Source organism: Gymnoscopelus microlampas, assembly GCF_963454915.1.
Source record: "Gymnoscopelus microlampas genome assembly, chromosome: 1".
NCBI classification, from domain to species: domain Eukaryota; kingdom Metazoa; phylum Chordata; class Actinopteri; order Myctophiformes; family Myctophidae; genus Gymnoscopelus; species Gymnoscopelus microlampas.
The window spans coordinates 19,780,765-19,805,629 of NC_139962.1; the positions used below are offsets into that span (position 1 = coordinate 19,780,765).

The 24,865-nt window shown below is 41.8% G+C and overlaps 1 protein-coding gene across 4 annotated transcripts in view; it reads right to left on the minus strand.

Moving 5' to 3' along the window:
* Window positions 1-16,333, minus strand: part of rasa3 (RAS p21 protein activator 3) — a 45,978-nt gene extending 29,645 nt beyond the window's left edge. For all 4 annotated transcript variants that reach the window (XM_084071561.1, XM_084071559.1, XM_084071560.1 and 1 more), the window contains exons 1-4: window positions 16,080-16,333; window positions 2,288-2,405; window positions 978-1,081; window positions 112-206 (exon numbers count right to left, since the gene is read on the minus strand). In XM_084071561.1, the coding sequence (XP_083927687.1) occupies window positions 112-206; window positions 978-1,081; window positions 2,288-2,405; window positions 16,080-16,134 (372 nt within the window). In that variant the 5' untranslated portion in view covers window positions 16,135-16,333. The remainder of the gene's footprint in view (window positions 1-111; window positions 207-977; window positions 1,082-2,287; window positions 2,406-16,079) is intronic.
* Between the last annotated feature and the right edge of the window lie 8,532 nt (window positions 16,334-24,865).

Below are 24,865 nucleotides of genomic sequence, written 5' to 3' on the forward strand. Positions count from 1 at the left end.
GAGGTTGACTATTTTCCATCTGTCTTTCAGCTGCTTTCGATGCTGTTCTAAAGTTTAGATGTCCTCACGAGTATAGTAATACACACGTGTGTGTTCTCACTCTGTACTAACCTGAACCTCTGAGTCAGCGCTGACAGGGTGCAGCTGGAACCAGGTGTCTTTCCCATGGTATTTCTGCAGGTCCTCTTTTTTCACTGCAACCTTGCCTACACACACACACACACACACACACACACACACACACACACACACAATGCTGAGAACATAAACTTGAAGAGCAGTCATCCTACAAGCATAGTTGTGTCATCTTTAACCTGGATATGACCCTGTCTGGCATGGAATAACTAGCAATAACTATTTCCCACAAACACCAACACCAACTACCACCCACCTAAACCAACCTATACACACACGCGCGCACGCACGCGCACACACAAACAATGGTAGTGATACATGCAAGCTCAGCTTTTAGATCTGCGATTCTTGGTGAAGAAATTTAATGTACAGTAGACGGGGGAAAAAAGGTCCAAGTACAGAGCCAACTCAGGTTCAGTTTACTAAGTCTAGAGTGTTTAATAAGTGGTGAATGGTTGTCAAGCTAATATTCAGTCGAACCATTCATACTAAAAAAAATACAGACACAGATGCAGACATGCAGAAATAAGTGCCATGCGGTCATGTTTTGCTTGGTTGCTAAACAAACGACCGAAAACACATTCCTCCTGAGTCGCAACTGACTCAGCATGTTGGCATGGCGACGCATCCTCCAAGCCAATTGCTGCCTGTCGGAACGTAAACATCTGGTGCTCATCAACGGCCACGTCCAATCAAAGCGCTGGCACTGAAAACGAAAAAAACACCCTCCTGTGCCTAATTTTAACACACAATCGAGCGAGGTTTGGATTCGGCGCGAGAGCGGAGAGACGAGTTCACGGGAGATATAGGTGGGATCAATGAGATTTGAGGCGTTCTCTCACCGATGCTGGAGTCCCTCCTGAAGACATCCCTGTCGAAGATGTAGAAGGAGAGATGTCTGAAGCTACGTGGTATCTCACAGTAGAAATCCTCCCCATAAAATGGACTAAATGAGAGAGGAGAGAAAGTGCACTGGTTTTAAACAAACAATGACAATCCTTCTCTTTGGGGCTGAGCCACCATGGCACGCATCCTTTTTTTTAACCACATCCTTTTTTAACCACTTTCAACCCTGTTCTGGGCATGTCGTTATCGGGGAAGATTTTCTAGAATTTTTCCAGAATTTACAGAAACAACGTGTTGCATGGCGATGCGTTGTTTGCTTGTAGATCAGCTATTTATCGTACGACAAAGTATATAGGGTTTAAGTTGTTGAACTAACATTATAATGGAGGTAAGACAACTCTCTCTCTCTGAGAGAGTGGGCTTATTTCAGATGTGCTTCTGCTCTCATAAGGCGAGTAGTAGTGTAAAACGTTGTATGATGAAAATTTTACACCAGAACCAATGACGGGTGTTTCCGATGAATCCATCGTGGTTAAAATGGAGTGGAGAATGGAATTTGAAGTTACAATGGGTTTGTATAGGAACGAGGTGTGTCCTAAAAAAAGTCTGAAACACAAAAGCCTGAGTATACGTTAAAATGACCCCAAACGTGTTTGAAAGTGAAATATCCCTTTATATGTGTCTAGAGCCATTAGTAAAATAGTTAAACTTATGGAATATTGCCATAGAAAACAGTGGAGCTGGACTGTATTATTTCTTTTACAGGATAATGTGCCCTATTTCTTATACATCATTTATATTCCTCTACATTTATTTATAATCGAGTACATTTGAAAGATGAAGTTGTCTGAAAAAAGAAAACATTCACACTACACTCAGAGGACAGTAATTCTTATTTTAAGACCTGGAACGCATCTGTGTCATTTTTAGATTTTAGATAAAAAGCATTATTTAACACTTTGGCTATTCAAAAATAGCAGATATACAAGCTCATAGCGCCGCTACGAGCTTGTATATCTGCTATTTTTGAAAAATCGAGAAAATGTGTGCAAACTCAAATCAAAAACATTTGTAACTCAAATAGTTCATAATAGTCGATCTACAAGTTCACGCGTCGATGTAGATCGTTTTTTTTTTTCAAATGTTTTTCAAAATAGTAAAACATTCCTAAAACGTTTAGGCAAGAGGGGTAAGGCGGCACGCAAGATAGGGCCCTTCTTCTTCAAATCTGATGCCTCGTACTGTGTAAAATGTGTGCGTGTGGTCAATAAAGTGCAGGCAGGCTGAGAAAAGAGAGTAGGTGTACCAGAGGGACTTCTCTATGATCTTGGTCCTGAAGACCTCCTCTTGGTCCAGGTTGACAGTACAGTAACAGTCCCTCATCTTGTTAGGCCCTGGGTATGGAGGGATGTTCTTTGCTTCGCCTGCAGAAAGGTGAGGGGAAGCAGAGAGAGAGAGAGAGAGAGAGAGAGAGAGAATAAGACCACATGTGTTTCTAAGTTGCATTGTGACACAGCTGTTTCCACACTTCTTTATTCACTTTTAATTGTATACATTTGTCTTAGTTATGTCAATAAAGCTTCTTTGAATTGACAGAGACAGACAGACAGACAGACAGACAGACAGACAGAGACAAAACAATTATAATTTTTTGTTTATTATTTCATTTATATCACTTCATCTCTATCAAATCCAGTGTCCTGACAGCCAATGTCAAACTGTTCAGTGTGTGACATTGTTATAGTTTTTTTTAAATATAAATCTCAAGGTTGATACACCGGGAGCGTTTATTTTGTGCGATTAATTCGAATTAATTTAAATTGCTGTTTGTGTTATTGTTCAATTTTGTAGCAAATCGCACTTTCTGCGTTTGATGCAGCTAAGCTACAATTGCTAGACCCATTGAAAGGGTTCAAGAAGAGTGGAGAGAGTTGTAAGCACATTACTCAAACCTGGTGTCTTTGAACAGTTATGAGTACATATGCACACAGAAGGCAAAATAACAAGCCGATTAAGCGATATAATTATTTTAGAAACTAGGTTGATTTTTCAGGGCGAATAAAGTCATCCACCTGTTGAGGCATCACCAAAATAAAAGTTGTATGTGGAATAATCGCATCGTATCGTTTAGTCACGTCGCTCCTGGTGTGTAATGACCTTTAATATTTAAAATGTAATATCAATCTTACAATAGAACAATTTATACTGCATTGTGCCATGTTGCTGGTGGTGTCATAACAGCTAATGTTAGGACAGAATACTGCCCTTTGTTTTTAAATCCTTTTCCAGCCTGTCTAGGTTGGCCAGTCACTTCATTTAAATGAGTATGCCATTGTGAGTTAATGAGGAACATGCACAAGGAAAATGTCAATTGCCATAAAGTATTATATTGTTTTGATGCTGAAAGTGTCATAACATATCAGTAGTATCAACTGACAACTAGTCAGCTGTCAATTGACATATTGAGGATAATGTCAATATCCCATAAAAGAGTCATAATGAGCTTTTTATGTCAGGTGACACAAACATTTATGAACGGTTATGTATGTCTATGACTATGTCTGGTGCCAAGTAGTGCTTATGTAGGTGTCATGTATACCTTATGCATATGTTCAATATATTCAATAGTGTCTTCAATATTTACTTATTTGGAATGTTGGAATTGTTTAAACATAATATCTTTGTGTTAATTTATCCATCTGAGTGTGTACACATGTAACCAAAGGGGTGTGGACATGAACTGTGTTTGCGCGGATGTAACTGTTCAGGAGCCAATACCACTCTTTAACATTACATCATCAAATCCTGAGACACAATGACACGTGTAATGAGCTTAGCTCTGCTAGGGAAGCAAATATATCAAGCCATGTTCTCCTGTTAGCACGCCCACACACACACACACACACACACACACACACACACACACACACACACACACACACACACACACACACACACACACACACACACACACACACACACACACACACTCGAAATTAGAGTTCCGACACTGGCATCGGTATCGGAACAACTCTACTCCAAATGAAATCTGAGAAAGTAAACGTGTTTTCCCTAAAAACATGCACGTTCCAAAACTGTGTCGCGCTGCGTGTGTGTGTGTCGGATCTGTGAATGAAAGAATCTGCGTGGGACATTTCCTTTGAGTCCTGCAGCAGCTTCAATCTGTTCATCAAACGTGTGACAGATAGCACTCCCTTTCACAAGAATGTGGTCCAACCACCCACTGTCTCTCTCTCACACACACACACACACACACACACACACACACACACACACACACACACACACACACACACACACACACACACACACACACACACACACACACACACACACACACACACAGAGAGAGACCACGAAAGATAGTGTTCCAGTCCCCGAGGACCAATATAACCTCTGTAAAGCCATCTATCCATGTTAGTCAGTACAGTGTTTCTCATAGCCCTGGGACTCTCACACTCTGTGTAGTCTTTAGTTACAAGTGTGTTAGCCTGAAGTTGTAGTAGTCTGCTCCAATAGCACTCCATTATCTGCTTTGGAATCTGATGCTGTCACTTAGCAGTGGGGTTGGAGCCCCAGCAAATCACTCACTGTCATGGACCGGCAGTAACAGAGTAACTTCTTCGCCATACCAGGATGGGGATGAGACACCACATGGTCTGGAGCGCATAGTGTTACTGGCAGATGCACACTACTGTTTACATTTCTTAGTTAAATAATGTGCCCTTTGTTAAAGCCCTGTGTGCAATCTCATGACAAATCATCTAATTGATGTTACATTCAGAGATGCAGGTAAAGGGTACAAAGGTGAAAACAATGTGTGGATGGAGAAAAACTTGAAGAAAGAAAATGTAGGGCGTCCGTGCGTGAGCAATGAGCAGGCTTGCCCAGGAGAATTGTTTTAAAGATATTTGCTTTACATGTTCATTTCTAGTTGCTGTTCTAACGTATGTGAAATTATGGGGTAAAACAACACAACATAAAACACATAAAATGCATTCAAATTGAACTGCAGAATCTGATTCAACTAAGAAACTTCTGAGTTGGGCACAATTGCATAAGTTAAAACCTCGGATCGACACAAATCCTGCAGGTGACCTATTTCTTTCTTCTTAAAATGGCATTTTTTTTAAATTAAAGGTGAGGAGTTTGCATCTCTGTACTTTGCTTTATAGGGTGTGTCTGGTTTGCTGTTGAGGTTCTGCAATATTTACCCTTAACCTTTCTGAGCTTATATATGGTCCTTAAAGACAGGATGGAATGGGGCTGGGGATGTTGTTTGTGGCATTTGTTTCATTGTTTGTGATAAATCTCAGACTGCTTGCCCGTCCAGTTGGCTGTGACTTTTCAAGGGGCTGTGACTTCAAATGCCGGCATAACACACTCATTCACAACATGACGGCACTTTCATTCATAAGTGAAAAGCTATTGAGGCAAGGAATATGGTAAAGCACGATATTTAGCACATGCCTCAACTTGCTTTCTTCAAACACAATTTGTGCCTGTGTTTATGTACTGTATGTGCAGGACACTGACGTCAGTGCACGGTGTACCAAGGGATTGGCAGCAGCAGCACAGGATGCTACAGCCTCCCTCATCGCCTTTCTTCTGTTCTTTTCTATCCATTCCCTTCCGTTATAATTTCTCTCTCCAATCTCCCCCATCGCTGTTCTCATTTCTCCCTTATTTGTCAATTCTCCTGCTCTCTCAACAACACAACATAATCTCTTTTCGTCCTACACTAATTCATGACCAGTAGTCCTTTGACTGGATTGTGGTGTCCGCCCTAGTAACCAAAACATTATGGGATTACCACAGCTTTCTCAAATGAGTGTGTGAGTGTTACAGTATTTTGATTCTTTGCTTGACACCAGATCTCCAGGCCAATAGAATAGCAGAAGGGCTCAAAAGGAAATGCCATGACCTCACGATTTGTATACAATGCATTAGTAGCCCCAAAAGGCACACATTACATGAAACACATTAATGAAAAAAAAGAGAGGAAACCTACTGTCTATTAAAACAAACAATAACATTAGAGCAGGAAGTGTCTGGTATCTGTTTCCCTCATGCTCCGGTGTCAGACTGTGTTGTGTTGTTGAGTGAGTGGGCAGTGGATTATCACTGTCCTACTTGGACAGCAGACTGATGACAGTTTCTGTGTTTAGTTCTTTGTTTATGCATGACTGCATACACTAAATTGGTATAAACAACACAATAAAACAAGACTACAGGCCCTATTTTGGGGTAGGCTGACTGGCATGAGGCGAGCAGCGCAGTGGAATCGCCGTGCAGTGCACCAGTGTGAGAGGAGCGGTAGCCTACAGTACAGGGTGTGTGTAATTTGCAAATCAGCATCTTACTGCAATTTAGGGGTCAACAAGAACCTCAATTTGCTATTTTCGCCACACTTTAGTTGGCGGAGGTGCACCCAGATAGATGTCTCCAAAATCACACAGACCTGCTTTATAGCGTATGTTAAGCTTGTCTGTAGGTATGAATCTCTTATGCTGGAAAACCACCCACATTTTATAAATGCTTGTATCCAACAACAATACAAAACTGTTGTGCGTCATGATGCACAGAGAATATTGAAGGCTTTAAGCTTTCACTATCAGTTTATCTTTCATGAAAGGCTTACTGACAACAAGTCAACTAGATAGATTATTACACATACTGCCAGGTTATGGTAGAGATTTAACCATTTCTTAACGGTCCTTATATGTAGTGTTTAAAACAGACACACACTGTACATGCCTACATGGAGTCAGGAGGACTATCCGCAGACTTTTGCCTTTCATAGCCCTGGCAGTGTACAACAACAGTTTACATGTTACAGGTCACAAGGACATGCACAGACACAAAAACGTACATGTCCGTGCTGACATATAGCGGACCCTGAGCAGACATCTGCCATAGGAGGTCAGTGCAGCACAAATGTTTTGTGTCTGTCTGTTTAGTTTATTTGGTGAGTATGAATTGGGCTTATGAACTGGCCTTTACACTGAGAAACGCTTCTCATAGGACCAGTGCCAGATATCAACTGTGTTTGGTATTTCCTCCCAAGACAATCTTACATCATCTGCACTTGGTGGTCTGAGGTGCAGTAGAATAGGCTCTATGCACAGCAGCCATTTTGGAGAAAATTTTTTTGGAGAAAAACTCTTCTTACTTCCTTCACATCACAGGTGTTACCCAATGATACTAATGAAGGCTCTGCTCCATTCTGGTCAAACAGAGTCAGGGTGTTGATATTGTGCATGTTGCTCACCAGAAACACTAGTGGGTCTCAAAGTGTGGTCCAGGGGGGAGGCATACGTAAGTCCGACATCCCATTTCTCCGACTATGTGGCATCCGCGTGCGGTTAGGGTTAGGGTTCGGGTTTGGTATAGGGTTAGTATAGTAAACGTCGGAGGCATGCGCTGTCGGAGGAATGGTTTGTCGGACTAACGTATTGCACCCGTCCAGGGACCCTCATGGTTCCTTGAGAGGGTGTAACAAATGGAACCTTGAGAGGGTGTAACAAATGGAACCTTGAGAGGGTGTACAAATGGAACCAAATGGACCCGGGAGGGTCCATTTGGTACACTCTCAGAGTTATGGGGGTCCTTGAAATTAAAGAGTTTGAGAACCACTGTGCTACACTAAATGGAACAGAGCCTTAATTAGTATCATTGGTAACACCTGTGAAGGAAGTAAGGAAGGGGCCCAATTCATTGCCAACATGGCTGCTGTGCATAGAGCCTATTGATATTTGACGACTTTGCACCTCATGCACAAGGACATCAGTTTGCTCTTGGGAAAATGTTGGTTTCCAAGGCTTTTCTTGACTTTTACCAGCGCAACCTTGCGCTGAGCACAGTGCACTGCTCTTAAAGGTAATGAAAAGCAAACATTTGGTTGGTCATGATTTAATCCAACACACCCACTGCTGATACTATGTGTTATTCAGCCTAATCGAGGAGGTTCATGTAGAGCAATATAGTTTTGTTTGTGTATGTGTTGTTATGATGGTTTATGATTGTAGCACAGATAAGCTTCTCTCTGGTGACCTACAATAAATTCTGTGCGTTAGATTAGAGATTTGTAAAACCATTTTCTCTAATCCCCTTCCCTACCATCTCTCTTTCTGTTGGTTTGTCCTCTTATCCCGCTCTGTGTATGTCTCTCTTTCTTTTACCTCTGACAGCACTCCTCTTTTGCCCATATATATTCTTCTGTCATCTTTAGGTAGAGATCACTGTCTCCTTTTTGCATTATTCTGTCGCCCTCTTTTTCAAACATTCCTTTTCGGATTATTTGTTTTTAATTACCTTGACTTCTCTTATTTTCGTGTCTATTTCTCTCGCTCTCTCCCTACCTCCTGTTCTCATTTCTCCACAGGTTGTGACTCATGGTGTTGTCTCTTCAAGATAAGCAGACGAAACAACAACACCATCTTCTTCCTTTCATCAAGCAAGAATCATCTCTGTTGTGTGCCCTTGGAGAATATTCTGCCCTAGTATTTCAGTGAAAACAGGCAGCACAAACGCGCAGACGTACGTTCATTCACATGTGCTTGCTTGTGTGCATTTGTGTGTGTGCACACATAACATTGGAGGGTGATCAAAATCATAAAGCCGGCATGAATCGATGTGCTTCGATGTTGCGCACCAAAATAGCAGATCTTCAAGCTCACAACACGCCACATTGTGACATGTTTGTGAGATTGTAGATCTGCTATTTTCATCGCACATCATTTAATCATACGTCGTAATTGAGCCTAACCACTCTCCACCAACAGCTCCAACAAGAGAGGAAATGGAAAATGAAAGAATGAATGAATACAATCTTCACATACAATCAAGCTGAAGAAGAAGAAGAAAGAAAAACAGAGATGAAGATCTAAAATAATAATACAATAAGAGGAGGAAGCACCAGCAAAGGAAGAAATGTAATGAATGCAGTTAATCTGTTGTCTTTTTCTGCTTCCTCTTATTTGACTATTTTCCTTGTAGCCAACCACACACATACAATGTTGTTGAAATCCTATGCACACACAATCATACACACACGCACACGGACACACACACACACACACACACGCGCACACACACACACACACACACACACACGCACGCGGGCGCACACACACACACACACACACACACACACACACACACACGTGCACACGCGCACACACACACACACACACACACACACACACACACACACACACACACACACACACACACACACACACACACACACACACACACACACACACACACACACACACTTCATTATTCTAACCTTTGAGGAAGCTAACCCACAAGAGAATGCTCAGGCGTACACCCTTTTCCTTTGTTACCTGCAGACAGGTGCATGCAGGGTATATAAAGTGCACATGCAGGTGTGCAGGCCACATGCAAGGTATATGCAGGGCACATGTATTGCAGGGGACATGCAGGGTAGACAGTAAGGGCTAGCTTTAGAGGGGAGGGATATGATGAAAAAGATGGTGGCGGTAGAGAGAGGGAGGGGGAGGGAAAGAGACAGAAAAGAGGGGAGACAAACACACACACACACACACACAAACGCGTGCGCGCTTGCACAGACAGACAGAGAGAGAGAGAGAGAGAAAGAGAGAGAGAGAGAGAGAGAGAGAGAGAGAGAGAGAGAGAGAGAGAGAGAGAGAGAGAGAGGTCAGTCAGATAGAAAACTGGAGAGTGGTTAGCTTTGGAGAAAGCTACAACAGGAAATGAGATGAGGAGAAAGGAATTTCAACTGGATCCAAGATGTAGTTTAAAAGGCAGCGAACAACTCAGTTGCCTGTGAAAGTGTGTGTGTGTGTGTGTGTGTGTGTGTGTGTGTGTGTGTGTGTGTGTGTGTGTGTGTGTGTGTGTGTGTGTGTGTGTGTGTGTGTGTGTCTGAGAGAAGTGAGAAAGAGGACAGACAGCTTGAGAAATAGTACAAGCAGAATTTTATACCTCCTTATATGTTGTTCCTTAGAATGGCGGTCCCAAACTGGGGGTCGGGACCCCCAGGGGGGTCCCCAAATGATTTGGGGGGGCCCCCAGATGATTAGCTTAATGTGCAACATTGTTTTCTCACTCAACAGTAAACAAACCAACATACAGTATATGTGTATACAGGGTATCTGCACTTTTCTAAAGTTACAATTTAATGACTTTTCGGACCTTTTTAATACCAAATTGGCCAAATTGTCAAATATTACGTAAGAAAGAGGCAAACATTGTGAAAATAGCCAATCTACAAGCTCACAACCCCTCGCAGTGCGAGCAATATCTATCAGTGGAACCGATTGGTGGATACAAGTCCAAGTGCTTGTCAGGTTGGGGGGTCCCAACTTCAAATATGATTATTTTATAAACTGCGGAAAGCCCCACAAAACTGTGCACATGCACCGCACGAGTATAAGACAATTTGTGGGTGTCTCAGCTTCCATCCTCATAATTGGACTAAATTAACAACTGGTTAAGTTAATTACCTATTCACAGCAGTAGGGATTACATATCTCAGATAACTCAGTGACCGTGCCTAGACTGTTGACTGGAATGCCGCTGACCACAAATGATTATTCACACAGCTTAATGAAACCACACTGAAGAGAGCTGAGCTGCACTGTGTTGGAGCATAATATGCACATGCACGACAGTCGCCCGTTCAGAAGGACAGGATGAAAAGTGGGGTTTGCCATTTCAGATTGGCTGTGCTTTGCACCATAGCCCTAGGGTCTGTGATAAACCAGTCTTCAGTTACTGATCAAACTACGCTCTCACTCTTGCATAGAAGAGAGCTAATGTTCACACCGACACCTTTGTCTCAGTGGAAAAATATGTAAAACAAACATGCACACACACACACACACATACACACGGGCACGCACGCACACATTAACAGACATTTTTTCAATCTAGCATGAAGACACACATTCTCAAAGTACTGTATGACAAAGTCCATAGATCTTGCAAATCAATAAATTCCCCAGATGTCAAAGAGTATAAACATACTCTCACACAGACAGATACAATCAGAATAACCATGGGCAATGCTTCGTAGATATGCTATCTTATGCTAGCACAGGAAGGGGAAAGTTACTTTGGTGTAAGAGTTTGCCCCTGTGTGGTAAGTTGACTTTGCTAATGTTGCCAAGAGAGAGTACTTGCTGTTGAAAGACCTGATAGGATCAGTGTGAGGGCGGAGTCACTGCCTTTCAGCCAGTTCCCGTGTAAATGATTGGTTGTAGTACACAACAAGAACATAACTTAAATGTGCTTATTGCTCCCGACATGTCAAAGATTGTCTATAGCGAATAGTGATGGTGGACAATCGTGTTCAATGTTCTCTGTGACGTGCCAGTGTCACCGCTTAGAGGTCATCCCAGTGGGGGAGGAGGGATCAGGTGGTCTACTTTTACCACAGGGCATCTGAAGGGCACCCGCAGGAGTGACATGGGCATCTAGCACTCCTGCTCTTTATTTACCCCCTATTTACCCTGCATGTTGGCCCTATTGTATTGTTGATTCATTACCGTTCCTTCGTGGTACTGTGATGTTGTGGAGCATATGTTAGCCAGCCAAGGGCTGTACCCAACCCGGATTATTCCACCAGCCTAAAGTTGCCAGGGCAGAAACATGGTCTAGGTCCCAACAGTCAACACATGTGTTTACTGCAAACTGCTTCTAAGAAAGCTGCCCATCTAGGAAAAAAAGTTCCACATGCATGTCTGCATCATGCATGAAAACATGTGAGTTCAACCCACCCCACCCCAAACACACAGTGAAATATCATAGTTCCATGTGCTTTTTGTGCAACTTTTTTTTGCAACCGAACCCAATAGATGGTGTTTGAATTGTTCTATAATCAGTCAGTATGATTCCTCCAAATACACGAGGAGTGTCAAAACATTCAACCCCTCTGTCATCCTCTTGCCGTTCCAGCCCCACATCTAGTGTCTCAGTCTGGACAGGAGGAAGTTTGGGAACCTCTGCTGGCTGGCTGCCAAGGGAAGGGTCCGCCGCCTCCGTCACTGATAACTAAACGTCTGTCTCCTGGATGGCCCAGCCTCAACCTATACATCCAGTCATCCACCTTGGCCTCTTGAATTCAGCCATATGCTGCTGTTCCTGCTCATCCATGTTGTGTACAACTTTAACAGGGCAACACTATGCCCATTCTTTGCCACATTTTAATCTAGTTTATCTTCCATATAACATAATTAGGCCTCAGCAGTAAAGAATGACAGGTAGTTAACAGCCTTACATGAAGCGTAGAGAATGCCTAAAAAAGAGCTACACCGCTCTGAACTCTAGACAGTGAAGAGTTTCTCTGTGTGTAAACTTCATTTTCCTTTCTTGTGGTCTTTTGTTGGTTCGACACCTGAGCCTGAGCCCCGTTGGATGTGTATGCAAATGGCACCAAATGGACCCTTGCTGGTTCATTTAGTTCCATTTCTACACTTTCAGAGTTAAATTAACACTCAGGATTGAACAGTGTTCTCTTTTGTAAATGTGAGAGGGTGTCCTATTCAATTGATACCATGTTTCTCTCCAACCTCATGACGTGTCCTTTTTCTGCATACCCTGATCTCAGATAGAGCATTTAAGGTCTACTCTAGAAGAATCCAAGTCATGAATATGAGCTTAAATAGCATAGCATCGTATTATTTACACATGTACTGACGCTATCTGTAGTAAAACCTCAATAGCTTCCTGGTCTCTTACCTTGACAGTGTTCTCCTTTGATTTGGTGGTCAATCAAACAATGTATATTAGAATATAATATTGTTTGCTCACAAACATTTTGATTGTATTGTTATTATTATTAATGTTAAAAATTAATCTGATAACGAAAATGCATACAATATGAATTTATGTAACATTTTTGATAATCCATACGACAGCAATTCTGACATATATTTGCTCAATTGTAGATTGGCCATAGTCAAACCATGAGTTTCCAGCAACACTGTCCGGGCCACTGAGGATTTCCACTGTCCCTAAGCACTGACAGGGGCATTGAATCACTGACACACTAACCACAGCCTGTGTGACACAATAACCGCCCACTACCCCCCCCCCCCCCCCACTCTCTATCTATTTAGCTTTCTCTCCTTTGAGTCCATCTGGTTTGTATTAGCTTGTTGCCATGCAGGAAAAAACACAACTCTTTTGTAGTCTCTTCCAGCCAATCAGGAAGTGAATTGGGGGTAGTTTCCTGTTTCCTGTGTTCTCTGGACAGTATGGGCCCAGGCCCAGTAGCCCTGTTCAGTTTCCGTATTACACGTGTTCCTTCAGGAAACTAAGGAGAGCCATCATCAGGCTGAACACAACAATAAGAAATTCTCTCTCCCCTAACCCACCCTCCCACAATCTCCTCCTCATACAAATATGTGGCTGATTTTCAACTTTGGAGTCATCTGCCAGCCTCTGTCACATGCCAAAGGACCACCTCCGGTTCTGACTTTGATGCAAACAGTGTGATGCAAGGGTTACATAGAGACTGCTATGGGACTAGAGAGCCATGGGGATCAGATAGACAGGGAATTTGGCTTATCTTATCGTTGTTTGCTGCTGCTGCTAGGTAACTGTATGGACTAAATGGTAAATTCAGCACTAAGCAGCATAATAGAAGAATCAAAACGGAATCAAACTTTAGTCTCGAAGGTGATGATATTTTCATGTTTTATTTATTTATTTAGGTTAATTATATTGACACAGATAAATATGGTGGCCATGCAGTAGTGTGTGTGTGTGTGTGTGTGTGTGTGTGTGTGTGTGTGTGTGTGTGTGTGTGTGTGTGTGTGTGTGTGTGTGTGTGTGTGTGTGTGTGTGTGTGTGTGTGTAGATGCCAATCCCGATTTTGGAAGGTCTTTGACCACCTGCCCCGGTTACTGATGTTTTGACTGATATTTTATTTAACCACTTATCCTGTATTCAAACATTTTCAAAAATTGCTGATCTAAACGTCACACACACACACACACACACACACACACACACACACACACACACACACACACACACACACACACAGAAAAACAGACAGACAGGTATGTGACAGATACAGGTAGGGGCATTCAGGAATGAGTCATAATCATATTGCTGAATAACAGCTACTGCTTATTACGGCACTGAGAGATAACTTTTTCCCGGCCCCCACCAGTTTATTTAATATATATTATATATTATATGATATATATATATATATATATATGGATGATAATGTACTCCTGGGATTTGTTCTATTAATATTATTATTATCTTCTATGCCGGTACAAATTGAATCAAGTTAGATTCTTTTAGATCATGCCACTTGTCCTGGTTGAATTATCAGCTATTTCCAGATAAACTGATTACAACTTAAATGGGGTTCAAGAATATAGCCTAGGACTACTGGTTATCTGGCTTCCTGAATGTTGCTGTGTTACTGGCTGGCATCACAGCACAGCCCACAGCCTGTGTGTTTGTTGTCATGTTTTCTGCTTCATGTCGCATGTTTGAAGTCAAAACAATAATGACTGTTCAGCCTGAGTACCTGCAGTTAGTCAAAGGGAGATGAAGAAGATCCCAAATATCCCACTCACTCACTCACTCACTCACCTTTTGTTAAAGCACACAAACGCTGCTCAACAACATTATATCTTGGTTGTTCAATCTATAAAAAGGATAACATGGCAAAGCAATGGCCCTTTGGCCCTATAGCCCAGTGGTTCCCAAACTTTTTAGCTCAAGACCCAAAAGAGAAATGTAATGTGAGCTTGTAGATCTGCTGTTTTCACTATTCTTAATCTGAAAAATGTCAGATTTTTTAAATTCATGCAAAACATATATATTTTTTTAATTTTTTTTAATTAGGAAATGAAAAAAATAAAGGGGATATTTACTCAGGCCCCATACAAATGGGTCCCGACCCACTGTTTGAGAACCACTGCCCTAGCCTATCTCGGGACAATCTAAACCGAAAAACGCAATCCAAACTGTAGCAAGTTATAATGTCTTATTTCTTCCAATAAACCTGTTCCATAGTCTACAGCAGCAAATGACCATAGACTAGACTCCATACAGCCCACAAGCCATAGCCTACGCAGCTCAGGGTCCATTCAGCTTTTAACACAGGCTTATGCACGGCCAACATCGTTGATGTGAAAACGTCCCTTTATAGCACCATCTTAACCGTTTAATAAAGGTGTTACATCTCGAAAAGGGCAGTGTCCTTTATTACACTCTTCGGGTGACCCTGGTTAACTCGCCAATATGTCTACAGAACGTCGTTATAAAGCGCTTGACGGTGCGAGACAGAGCTGCAATAATATGAATGGATGTTTTCACCGCACACACACACGGTTTATTCAAATTCCACGCGTGGAAAAGAGCCCAGCGAAACCATCTGGATCTGCAGCTGTGTTTTTCTCGCTCAACACAGACGTTGCTCTCAGCTTAGAGCTACTAAATAACATATTATCCAACTCTCCAACCCTGTAGCCTGCTATACTATCTTTCGTTATCTCTCTGTAGATATCCCTTGATTCCATCCATTTCAAAGACATCTGAGGACATGCTGTGACCATTTTTGCGTTTTGAAATCTGTGCACACAGCGAGTGGAGAGCGTGTGATTTGAATTACAATATGGCAAGAACAAGACAGATCTGTCCTCCTCTCCCAGTCAAACCCCCCCATTGCCATTGACTTGGCCCGTTCGTTCATGCACAGCCAAGCCATCCATTGACGCGCACAGAACAGAGCAGAGCAGACTGGGGGTAGGGAATCCCTAGTTTGCCTCTGTGTTGCTGCTTACCTATTTTTATTTTTGGGTATTTTGTTTTGTTATTATTATTATTTATTTAAAAAAATAATCAAAATAATAATAATAACAAAAATATATTTATTGATTTATTTTAATTTTGTCATTTTTTAAAGTTATTTTTTGGGGTTGTTTTTTTGTAATTTGTATGTATTTATTGCACAGCCAAGCCATCCATTGACATGGATGGCTTGGCTGACATGGGGGGGGGGGGGGGTAGGGATTAGGGAATGGGAATCCCTTTGGATCCTCTGTGTTGTTCCTTCTTACCTATCTTTATTTTAACGCTCTGGAAGACTCGGAGACCTTCCTCTTCCACCGCCATGCTGTCGCTTTGGCTCCGCACCGCTTTCCCTGGCTTTGCCTACCAGATGAAGACAATCCTCCGCGGTGAGGGTGAATGGTCTCGGCCTCTCCTCCAGCGCACGGCGGCTATTCCAGAGGTTTTGTACATCTATGTGCTTCCAGCAAGGCAGCGACCATTCTCTCTCCGTCCCCAAGAACCGCTGCTACTGGCTGGCTGTGCAGGCTGAGGCTGGGAACAGAACAGAGGAGCAGCAGCAGCAGCAATGTTGCCAGATCTTGAGAGAGAAACAAGCAACCAGGTTTATGAAAACAAGCCCAAAAGAAGCAACTACACAATATAGCTGCAAGCAGCAATACGGGGGCCAGGGAATGCAACAGGAAATGTGGAAAATGCCTATTAATGCAACAAGTCATAGAATGGATTGCACTTCAGAGAAAGAAGACTGCACATTTAAGCATTCTAAACAGCTGAGCATAGTGCTATGGCATTGTGGATATTGTATCTCTGTATTGTGTTGCTTATTAATGCAGATTTCAAGCTTGTATCAAAAATTCAGTAATTTTGACAAAAGTTTGCAAATGTTTGTACTTCATCTTGACAACACAGATGGATTATGTCATTCTAATTAGGCCTTTCCATTTTATCACCATAGCGATGTGGTTAGTCGGCTTCATATTTTCACAGATCAATATTGAATGTCAAGGTGCTGTTTATAATAATAATAAAGACCTTAAATTATTCCAACAGGGGAAACTACTTTTCAGCTTGACCCAGGTGATGTGGTCATATTTAGCACTCGGGGAGCAACTATAATGAGAATTCCACTCATGGACACCTCAACCCATGGCCGGGGATAGGAATTGAAACCTTGACCTCCGGACTCACAGGCTGCCACACTACCAATGGAGCTAGAGCTTTAGCCACACTGATGGTGTCTGTTGTAGAGCATAAACTCTTGCCTTCTGTCATGAACCAAGCCCTTGTTTCACAAACACTACTCTAGATCAGTGGTTCACAAACCATTTACCAATAGAGAAATTTGATGTCTCCTCGTAACCGAAACTAGTGAAAATAGCCGCTCTACAAGCTCACAACGCGTTGCTATCCGAAAAGTTGTGAGCTTGTAGATCGTCTATTTTCACAAGGAAATATGTCATAGGCTACATTGAAAATAAATGCCCTCAAAGTAGCATTTCATGTTTAAAAGGTGTGCATGCATTAATTAATACGGTCATGTTTTGTGTGTGCCAATTTAAATGGAGCCTGTATACATATTTTTGAAACATTTTAACAACACAAATCTGGTACGGGGGTCTAAGTCGCTTATAACAAGAAGCCATGGCAACACTGAGCAGCAGCGCTCAATGGTGCCAGCGGGGGCGTGGTCCCCAGTCCTTCTACACCACGGTGCCAACGTGACGTCATGACTGTGGTTTCAACGCACTAGAACCGGATTGGCAGGAACCGGCGCGAAAAAAACGGTTCACATTACAGTAGGATGTGTTGGCAGAGATCATTTTTGCGTTTAATTTTTATTTTGACCCCTTATCTCGAGACATGCGGTTGTTCGTGACTAGGGAGTGTTGGGCTACACCACCACCATAAACTTGCATGATGATGATACTGATGGTGATGGGCCCCCATAATCAGGGCCCATACAGTATCATCATCATGCAAGTTTAAACTTTATACTGCCAGTGTCACCACCCACCCCCCGTTGACAAAACCGTCCTGGGGGCACCAAACCGGTTCCAAGTACCGGGCACCATGAAGGGTTAATCCGCCCCTATTGATTGACTGTATCCTTAAGATCACCCCAATTCCAACTCTAATAGTCTACACACAATGCAAATTGGAGAACAGACAGGTAGACTACATTTTGTGTTCATTGTCCCAGCCCCAACATGTAGCCTATGACATGCCATGCTGTGTAGGCTATATGTAGTGCATGGCACAAGAGGAATTTACTACTGAACCAATAAAAAATGAATTACATCTCCCAATCTCTGGATACATTGGACCAGTGGTTCTCAAACTTCTTAGATCAAACCCAAAAGAAAAAAAGTTTGCCCGGGGCCCAAGGAAAATTGCAGATCTACAAGCTCAAAAGGGCGGCTGCATTCAGTGCATTGTGAGCTTGTAGATCTGCTATTTTCACTACTTCTTGTTTTATTTATTCATGGGAATAATTCGATTTTTAAAATTGTATTTATGAAATACTTTTGAAAAATGTTGGAATTGTTTTTAATTGGTGAAAAGTTGGGATTTTTGTTAAAACTTTTTTAAATCTTTAGAAACATATATTTAAAAAAAAAATAGGAAACAAAAAAAATGTATATTTACTTGCGACCCATACCAATTGGTCTGCGACCGAAACATGGGTCCAGACCCACTGTTTGGGAAACAGTGAATTGGACCACACACAAGACCCGCCCTAAACATTCTCGACTTAAATCATATCCATGACCTTGAAAGCTTGTCTGGCCACAAAAGCATCACTTCAGCACATCTGGAATTTAAAGTGAATGATTACATTTGCAACCATAAGCAAATAAAGGCTGATAGTCACATAGAGCTGTGGTTCTCAAACATTTTCATGCCAAGGACACCCAAATTGATATGTATTAAGCTGCGGACCCCCCATTTGAAAGATTTGTCCCAGGGACCCCATAAGAGAAGTTACTTGTTAGATTAGATTTAGTACATCATTCTGTAGGTGGGGACATAATAGTGAGAGGTATAGAGAGATATAGAGAGAATAGAGAGAATGAAACCTATAAGTGCATAGCAGTACATTGTGACATTGGATTACCTACTAGGATAGTGGTGAAATTATAATGAAACTAGAAAAAGTGCTCCTCGGAGCACAAGTCTCCGCCAGGTCAGGTTATTGTGGGCCAGCAATGTTCGGAATTCGCCAATCAGGATGGAATATGGAAAATTGGCCAGATCAGTCTTGATCACTTGACTATAGAGATAATGTGTAACGATTTCCGTGATGTTTCGACAGAATTTGTAGGAGTAGCCTAATATAAAAAAAATCGTTTTGTAAAAATCGGCCTCCTGGTGGCGCTGTAAAAGGCAGTTCCTTGGCCTCTAGGGAGTGTGCATACTAAGTTTCATGCAGATCTAGCGCAGTTATATGTAAAAACGGGTGGCATTTCTTTCTCGGCCTAGTGGGAATGTGCGTGCAAAATTTCGCGGAAATTGCACGCTGCGTTCATGATTTGAGGCATTTTGTTCAAAACGGACCAATCCCGCAAAGGATGGAACATGAAAGAGATACTGTGTACAGATTTGCGTGATGTTTGGACAAAATATGTAGGTGTAATATAAAAAAAATGTTTTGTAAAAATCAGCCTCCTGGTGGCGCTATAAGAGGCCAATCTGAAATTCAGGGCAGTGGTTCTGCTCTGGCATCCAATGAGTGTGTGTGCACAGTTTCGCTTCAATCGGGCCAACGGTGCCAGAGATTAACTGCTCGCAGACGGACGGACGGATGGACGGACATGCACACACACACACACACACAGACTAATCCATTATCTCTAATTCATTATCTCCATTATTCATTATAATGACAATTAACTCAACCTAATCAGCTCAACTATTTTAAAATTAAAATAAAAATCCAGTCACATTCACCAAATACAAGTACAGCAGAACGATATCACAACGGACCTTGTTACCTCATTGACACTGAACTTGGGTCTAATCTAAAAGACAGGATGAATGGAGAGTAGGCCGTGTAATGGTGTGGATAGTGCATGTCTGGGCTGGATTTAAGAGCCACCTAGGAAAAGGCGAAGGTTCATCATCAGTCCATGCTTAAGCTCATTGGGCCAGGACTCAGAAAACAGCCCAATGTTATGACCACATTCCTCAAAATAGCACTGCACTGCAAGCCCAACCCAGCAGTGATGTGGGACAGCGGAGCGGTTGACAGTTCCTCTACCAAGAAAGTTAGTTGGCCACAGCACTTCCGGTGGCCCAGGCCTTAGGATTAGCTGTGACTTTTTTTAGAACAGCCCTAAATCTAATTAGGCTATATGTCTCATCTCTCTTGTCAACCTGTTACAGCGTCCTCAACTAACACTTTCCCCACATAAACTGTGTATTACACAGCACATTACTGGAGGTCTATAAGTGTATAGATAAGTATATTACCTTGCATGGTAAAAGCAAAGCAAAATGCACATGCAGAGTAATAGCAAAGCAGAAACAGTGATATTGTATGCCTTTACCACATCCTGTAGCAGCTGGGTTAATGTGGTATTTGTAGCAGTAATACAGTTTGGGCGTGGTTCCTGGTTTTAACATTCTTTACTTTAGCCGTTCAATTAAAACCTTTTTAATTTGTATACAATAACTCAAATTATGTATGTACTGTGTCATGATAGCAAAAGAAAAGAAGAATACTTGCTTTTTTAAATGTCATGTTGCAGCACATAGGAGCAAAGAGTAACATAATTATGAAGATGTGGCAAGTTAAGTCAGGATTTGCTTTCAAATAATGAGTGGAGAGGTGCAGAATGCTTCGAGCTGGATTTACAGCAGCACATAGGGAAATAATGTTTGAAATACATTTATGACATGCATTTACTTCATCTTAGCCAGGATGGCTACACCCTGTGGTAAACCACAGGGCCTGTGTGTGTACAGTATGTGTGTGTGTGTGTGTGTGTGTGTGTGTGTGTGTGTGTGTGTGTGTGTGTGTGTGTGTGTGTGTGTGTGTGTTTAACATAGAGACAAAAAGGAAATCTTTGGTTTGGAGATTTATATGTTGAATGAAGATGACTTCATTATTGTATGTTGCAAAATGTGTTTGTTTGTGTGTGTGTGTGTGTGTGTGTGTGTGTGTGTGTGTGTGTGTGTGTGTGTGTGTGTGTGTGTGTAGGTGTACGTGTGTGTGTGTGTGTGTGTGTGTGTGTGTGTGTGTGTGTGTGTGTGTGTGTGTGTGTGTGTGTGTGTGTGTGTGTGTAGGTGTACGTGTGTGTGCGTGCGTGCGTGGTGTGTGCTGTGTGGGCTATTTTGAAACCCAGCAAGAGAGGCAGATGTTGATTCTAAGCAGATTAGTGAAAGGATGCTCAATACTGTTTTAATACATACAAGCCAACGACCACAGGATGTACATGGGGACATATGACGGCACAGCATACTGAAAATAATTACTCCATTTATGAACTGATTTAATTCTGTATTACATACACAGATACAGTACATAGGCTTAGGACGTGATCCAGAAACCTTGAAAGTGTTTGACACAATGGATTTTCCAGCTGTAATAAAGCACTGAAAGATTCAGAGGCCACGAACAAGGCAATGTGCATCGGGCTGCCATTCAGGTCGCTGCTAATGTTAATGCCGGTGTAAAGGTTGTCGAACAATAGCAGATGGCTCATTCAAGACAAGCTTTGCTGGGTTTTTCCCAAAATCAACAGAAAGCTTTTTCTTTTTCACAGAAGTGGACGAGGTGTTTTTTTGTGATCACGTGGTTTCTAGTGGATAAACACTGAACACCAAAACACGTAACACACGTCTTTGGCACTCTGGGCCTTTGGGGAAAAACACGTCCTTGGAACTGAATGAGTTAAGGAAATACAGTCTGCTGTTTTGCTCTGTGAAGATCGACGAGACAGCTGACATTACAATCAAGGAACAAGTGTCTGTCTGTATTCGTTTTGTGACTGACAAGCTGGAGACAGAGGAACCTTTGCGGAGGGCAGTCTGGGCAGGTCCCCTGGTACAGAGTTGCAAGGTGGTGCTGGTTATGAAGAGGTTAAATGTGATCAATTGTGATTTTATGCCTGAGACAGCCAAAGCCCCCCTACTCACACTCTTGTATCAATCCATCCGATCTATGAAAGACTCATGTTCCACTCTAGATGGCATTTCAAAGGCTTATTCCTTCATTATTCACTGAAATACAATTAAATAAAGGTTTTTACAGCTGTTTTCCCCGTAGCTTAGAAGTGAAGCAAATGTTCTCTTCCCTTCTCTCTCCAAGCGCAGCGTTGCCGTTTTACTTTCACTTATGCTGCGCATACAGATCTGGTCTACAAGCATACAACTCGTCAGGCAGCAACCGTGATGTTCCACAGTCCTCTACATCAGCTTGTGTTTTCATGTTTTCAGTTGAGGTGCTGGCTAGAGGCTCTGTCTCTCTGTTTTCATCATCATCTTCACTTTTCACTGCTAGTAATGTCATCTGTGGAGGTTCTAGTTTCACCTGGACCAGACTGGGACTCCTCTCCTGCTGTTCAGGGGAAACCTCCTCTTTGCACACTGGAAGGAGTGAGAGATCTAGGAGGTGAGAAGAGGTACTGAGGTACTAAGTCAACTTAGTGTGTTATCTGATTGTTGTTTTGTTTTATAATGATTTAATATAGTCTGTTTACATTGTCAAGCAACACTTGTCAAAATGTTTGTGTACAGTTCTTTTTTTTTTATGATTTGTACTTTATTTTCTTTTGTGGACAAACAAACAAAGAATTTTCTTTCGACAGATGATGCATTTTTTTTTTTTTTTGACAAGACATACAATAGACATTACAAGGACATTCTTAAACCAATAACTACATTACTGACGATTATAACAAGACAAGACATACCATACACATCATACAAATGGACAAAACATACAAAACACAAGAGAAAAAAAAGAAAATACAAAGACCACAACAAAGGAAACGTTTGTGTACAGTTCTAAGTATGAATTAGTGTTCACAAGTACTATGCAATTGTACTGACCTACACATCAGTAAACAGGTGTCCAATCTCCAGCCTTTACTGTAGAAGCCATTTCACTGTTATTGTTTATTTGATTACTATTATTATCTTTTATTATATATATATATATATATATATATATATATATATATATATATATATATATATATATATATATATATATATATATACATACACTACTATAATTGACAAAAGCTCCGAAAGTTCGTCCGGGATTCGCAAGCACAGGATCACTCCACAGACCTCCAAGACCCGCCACAGACTGTTGATCAGAGCTATCAGAGCTCTAGTTGCAGACCCATAAGGATCCACTTGGTTCCATTTGTACACTGACTACACTCTCAGAGTTTCAGACCCATAAGGGTCCATTTGGTTCCTAACTATAACTGATTTAGCTGGGACTCCCTGAAACCCCCTCAAGGACCCCTGGGGGTCCCACTGTGAGAACCACTGGTCTACTGAGAAGACAAATAGTGACTTCATTGTTAAACAGAACCTTCATTTATCTGAGTTCATCACATATCAAGTTTCTCCAAAAGTCCTTATGGTTTTGTGTGCAAATGACGTTTCAATGTGTTCACGGTTTGGCTCTGATTGGCTAACCAGTGTTCAGCATTACTGCGCTCTGGTTGGCTAACCAGTGTTCAGCATTACTGTGCTCTGGTTGGCTAATGAGTGTTCAGCATTACTGTGCTCTGGTTGGCTAACCAGTATTCAGCATTACTGTGCTCTGGCTAACCAGTGATCAGCATTGCTGGATGTAATTTGTACTTCCATGTACTTTTTCCATGTCTTTCTAAATAAAGTACTTCAATCAATCAATCAATCAATCAATCAATCAATCAATCAAACTGTACTCTGCCAAAGTAATCTAGTTCTTAGAGTTCTTAACCACTTAGAATCAGAATCGGGTTTATTGTCACATCAAAGGTTTACAGAAGTAAAAAAGTGGGTGAAATTTGTTTTCGTGCATAGTTCCCATCATAACGTTATTTCCATAGAAAGAAGAAGGGGAGGAAGAAGAGGGGGGGGCACTTAAACCCTATATACTACTTCATTGACAGGGGGGTCCCTCATCAATACACAGTATATGTAGGCGGGCCTACATATACAATGTAGGCCTGTGTCAATGTAGCCCCTGGGAGTCAAGACTCCCAGTAAAAAAGAATAAACCTTCTGGTACTTTTTAATTAATAGCTTTTCGGTGTCACGCCTTCCTGAGCGTGTTAAGAAAGTGGTCAGTGGTGTTATGTGTACCTGGAGGGACTGATAGACAGACATGACAAGGACTTCAGCTGCTGTCGGTAAAAGAAAAAAACACCCCCCGTACTTACTCACCTACCTCCCACACTGTTGTCGGCTAGCGCCGGGCCTGAGTACACATGTCTGTGTGTTTGAGGGAGACAGAAATGGCCAAATAAAGGAACAGAGAAAATACTGAGCAGAATACTAATGGTGATTGACTTGTGCAAAGTTAATTCCTGTATTATAGAGATGGAATAGACAAATAAACATTGCTATGATTAGAGCATGAAGCAAACGCATGAAAACATTTGCACATCCATGTTATTCAAATTCCATGTCTCTAGCCATTTGGGTATTTCTTCATTACCTTGATCGTTGCATGTGTTAACTACTTAACCCTATACTTTGTTGATCTGGGTCCCCCAGGGGTCTATACTTGGCCCCATACTTGGCCTCTACACCAAATCTGTTTGTCAAAAATAGCAGATCTGCCAGCTCATAAGGCATCAAAACGCACCATGCAGTGAGCTTGTAGATCTGCTATTGTCTGTGAATGCTCCTCTTTTTTTCGCAAAATCTTAGCCTACTATGACATGCCCAGAATAGGGATGCAAGGTTTCATGTGGTTATGACAATGTAGTATGCTGATAATCATCTGGTCTCTTTCCTTTCCTTTCTGTTGACCCATGGTCCTTTACACACAACTTTCTCTCCATCCAACACCTGTTCCTTTGCAGATTGTTATTATTAATAC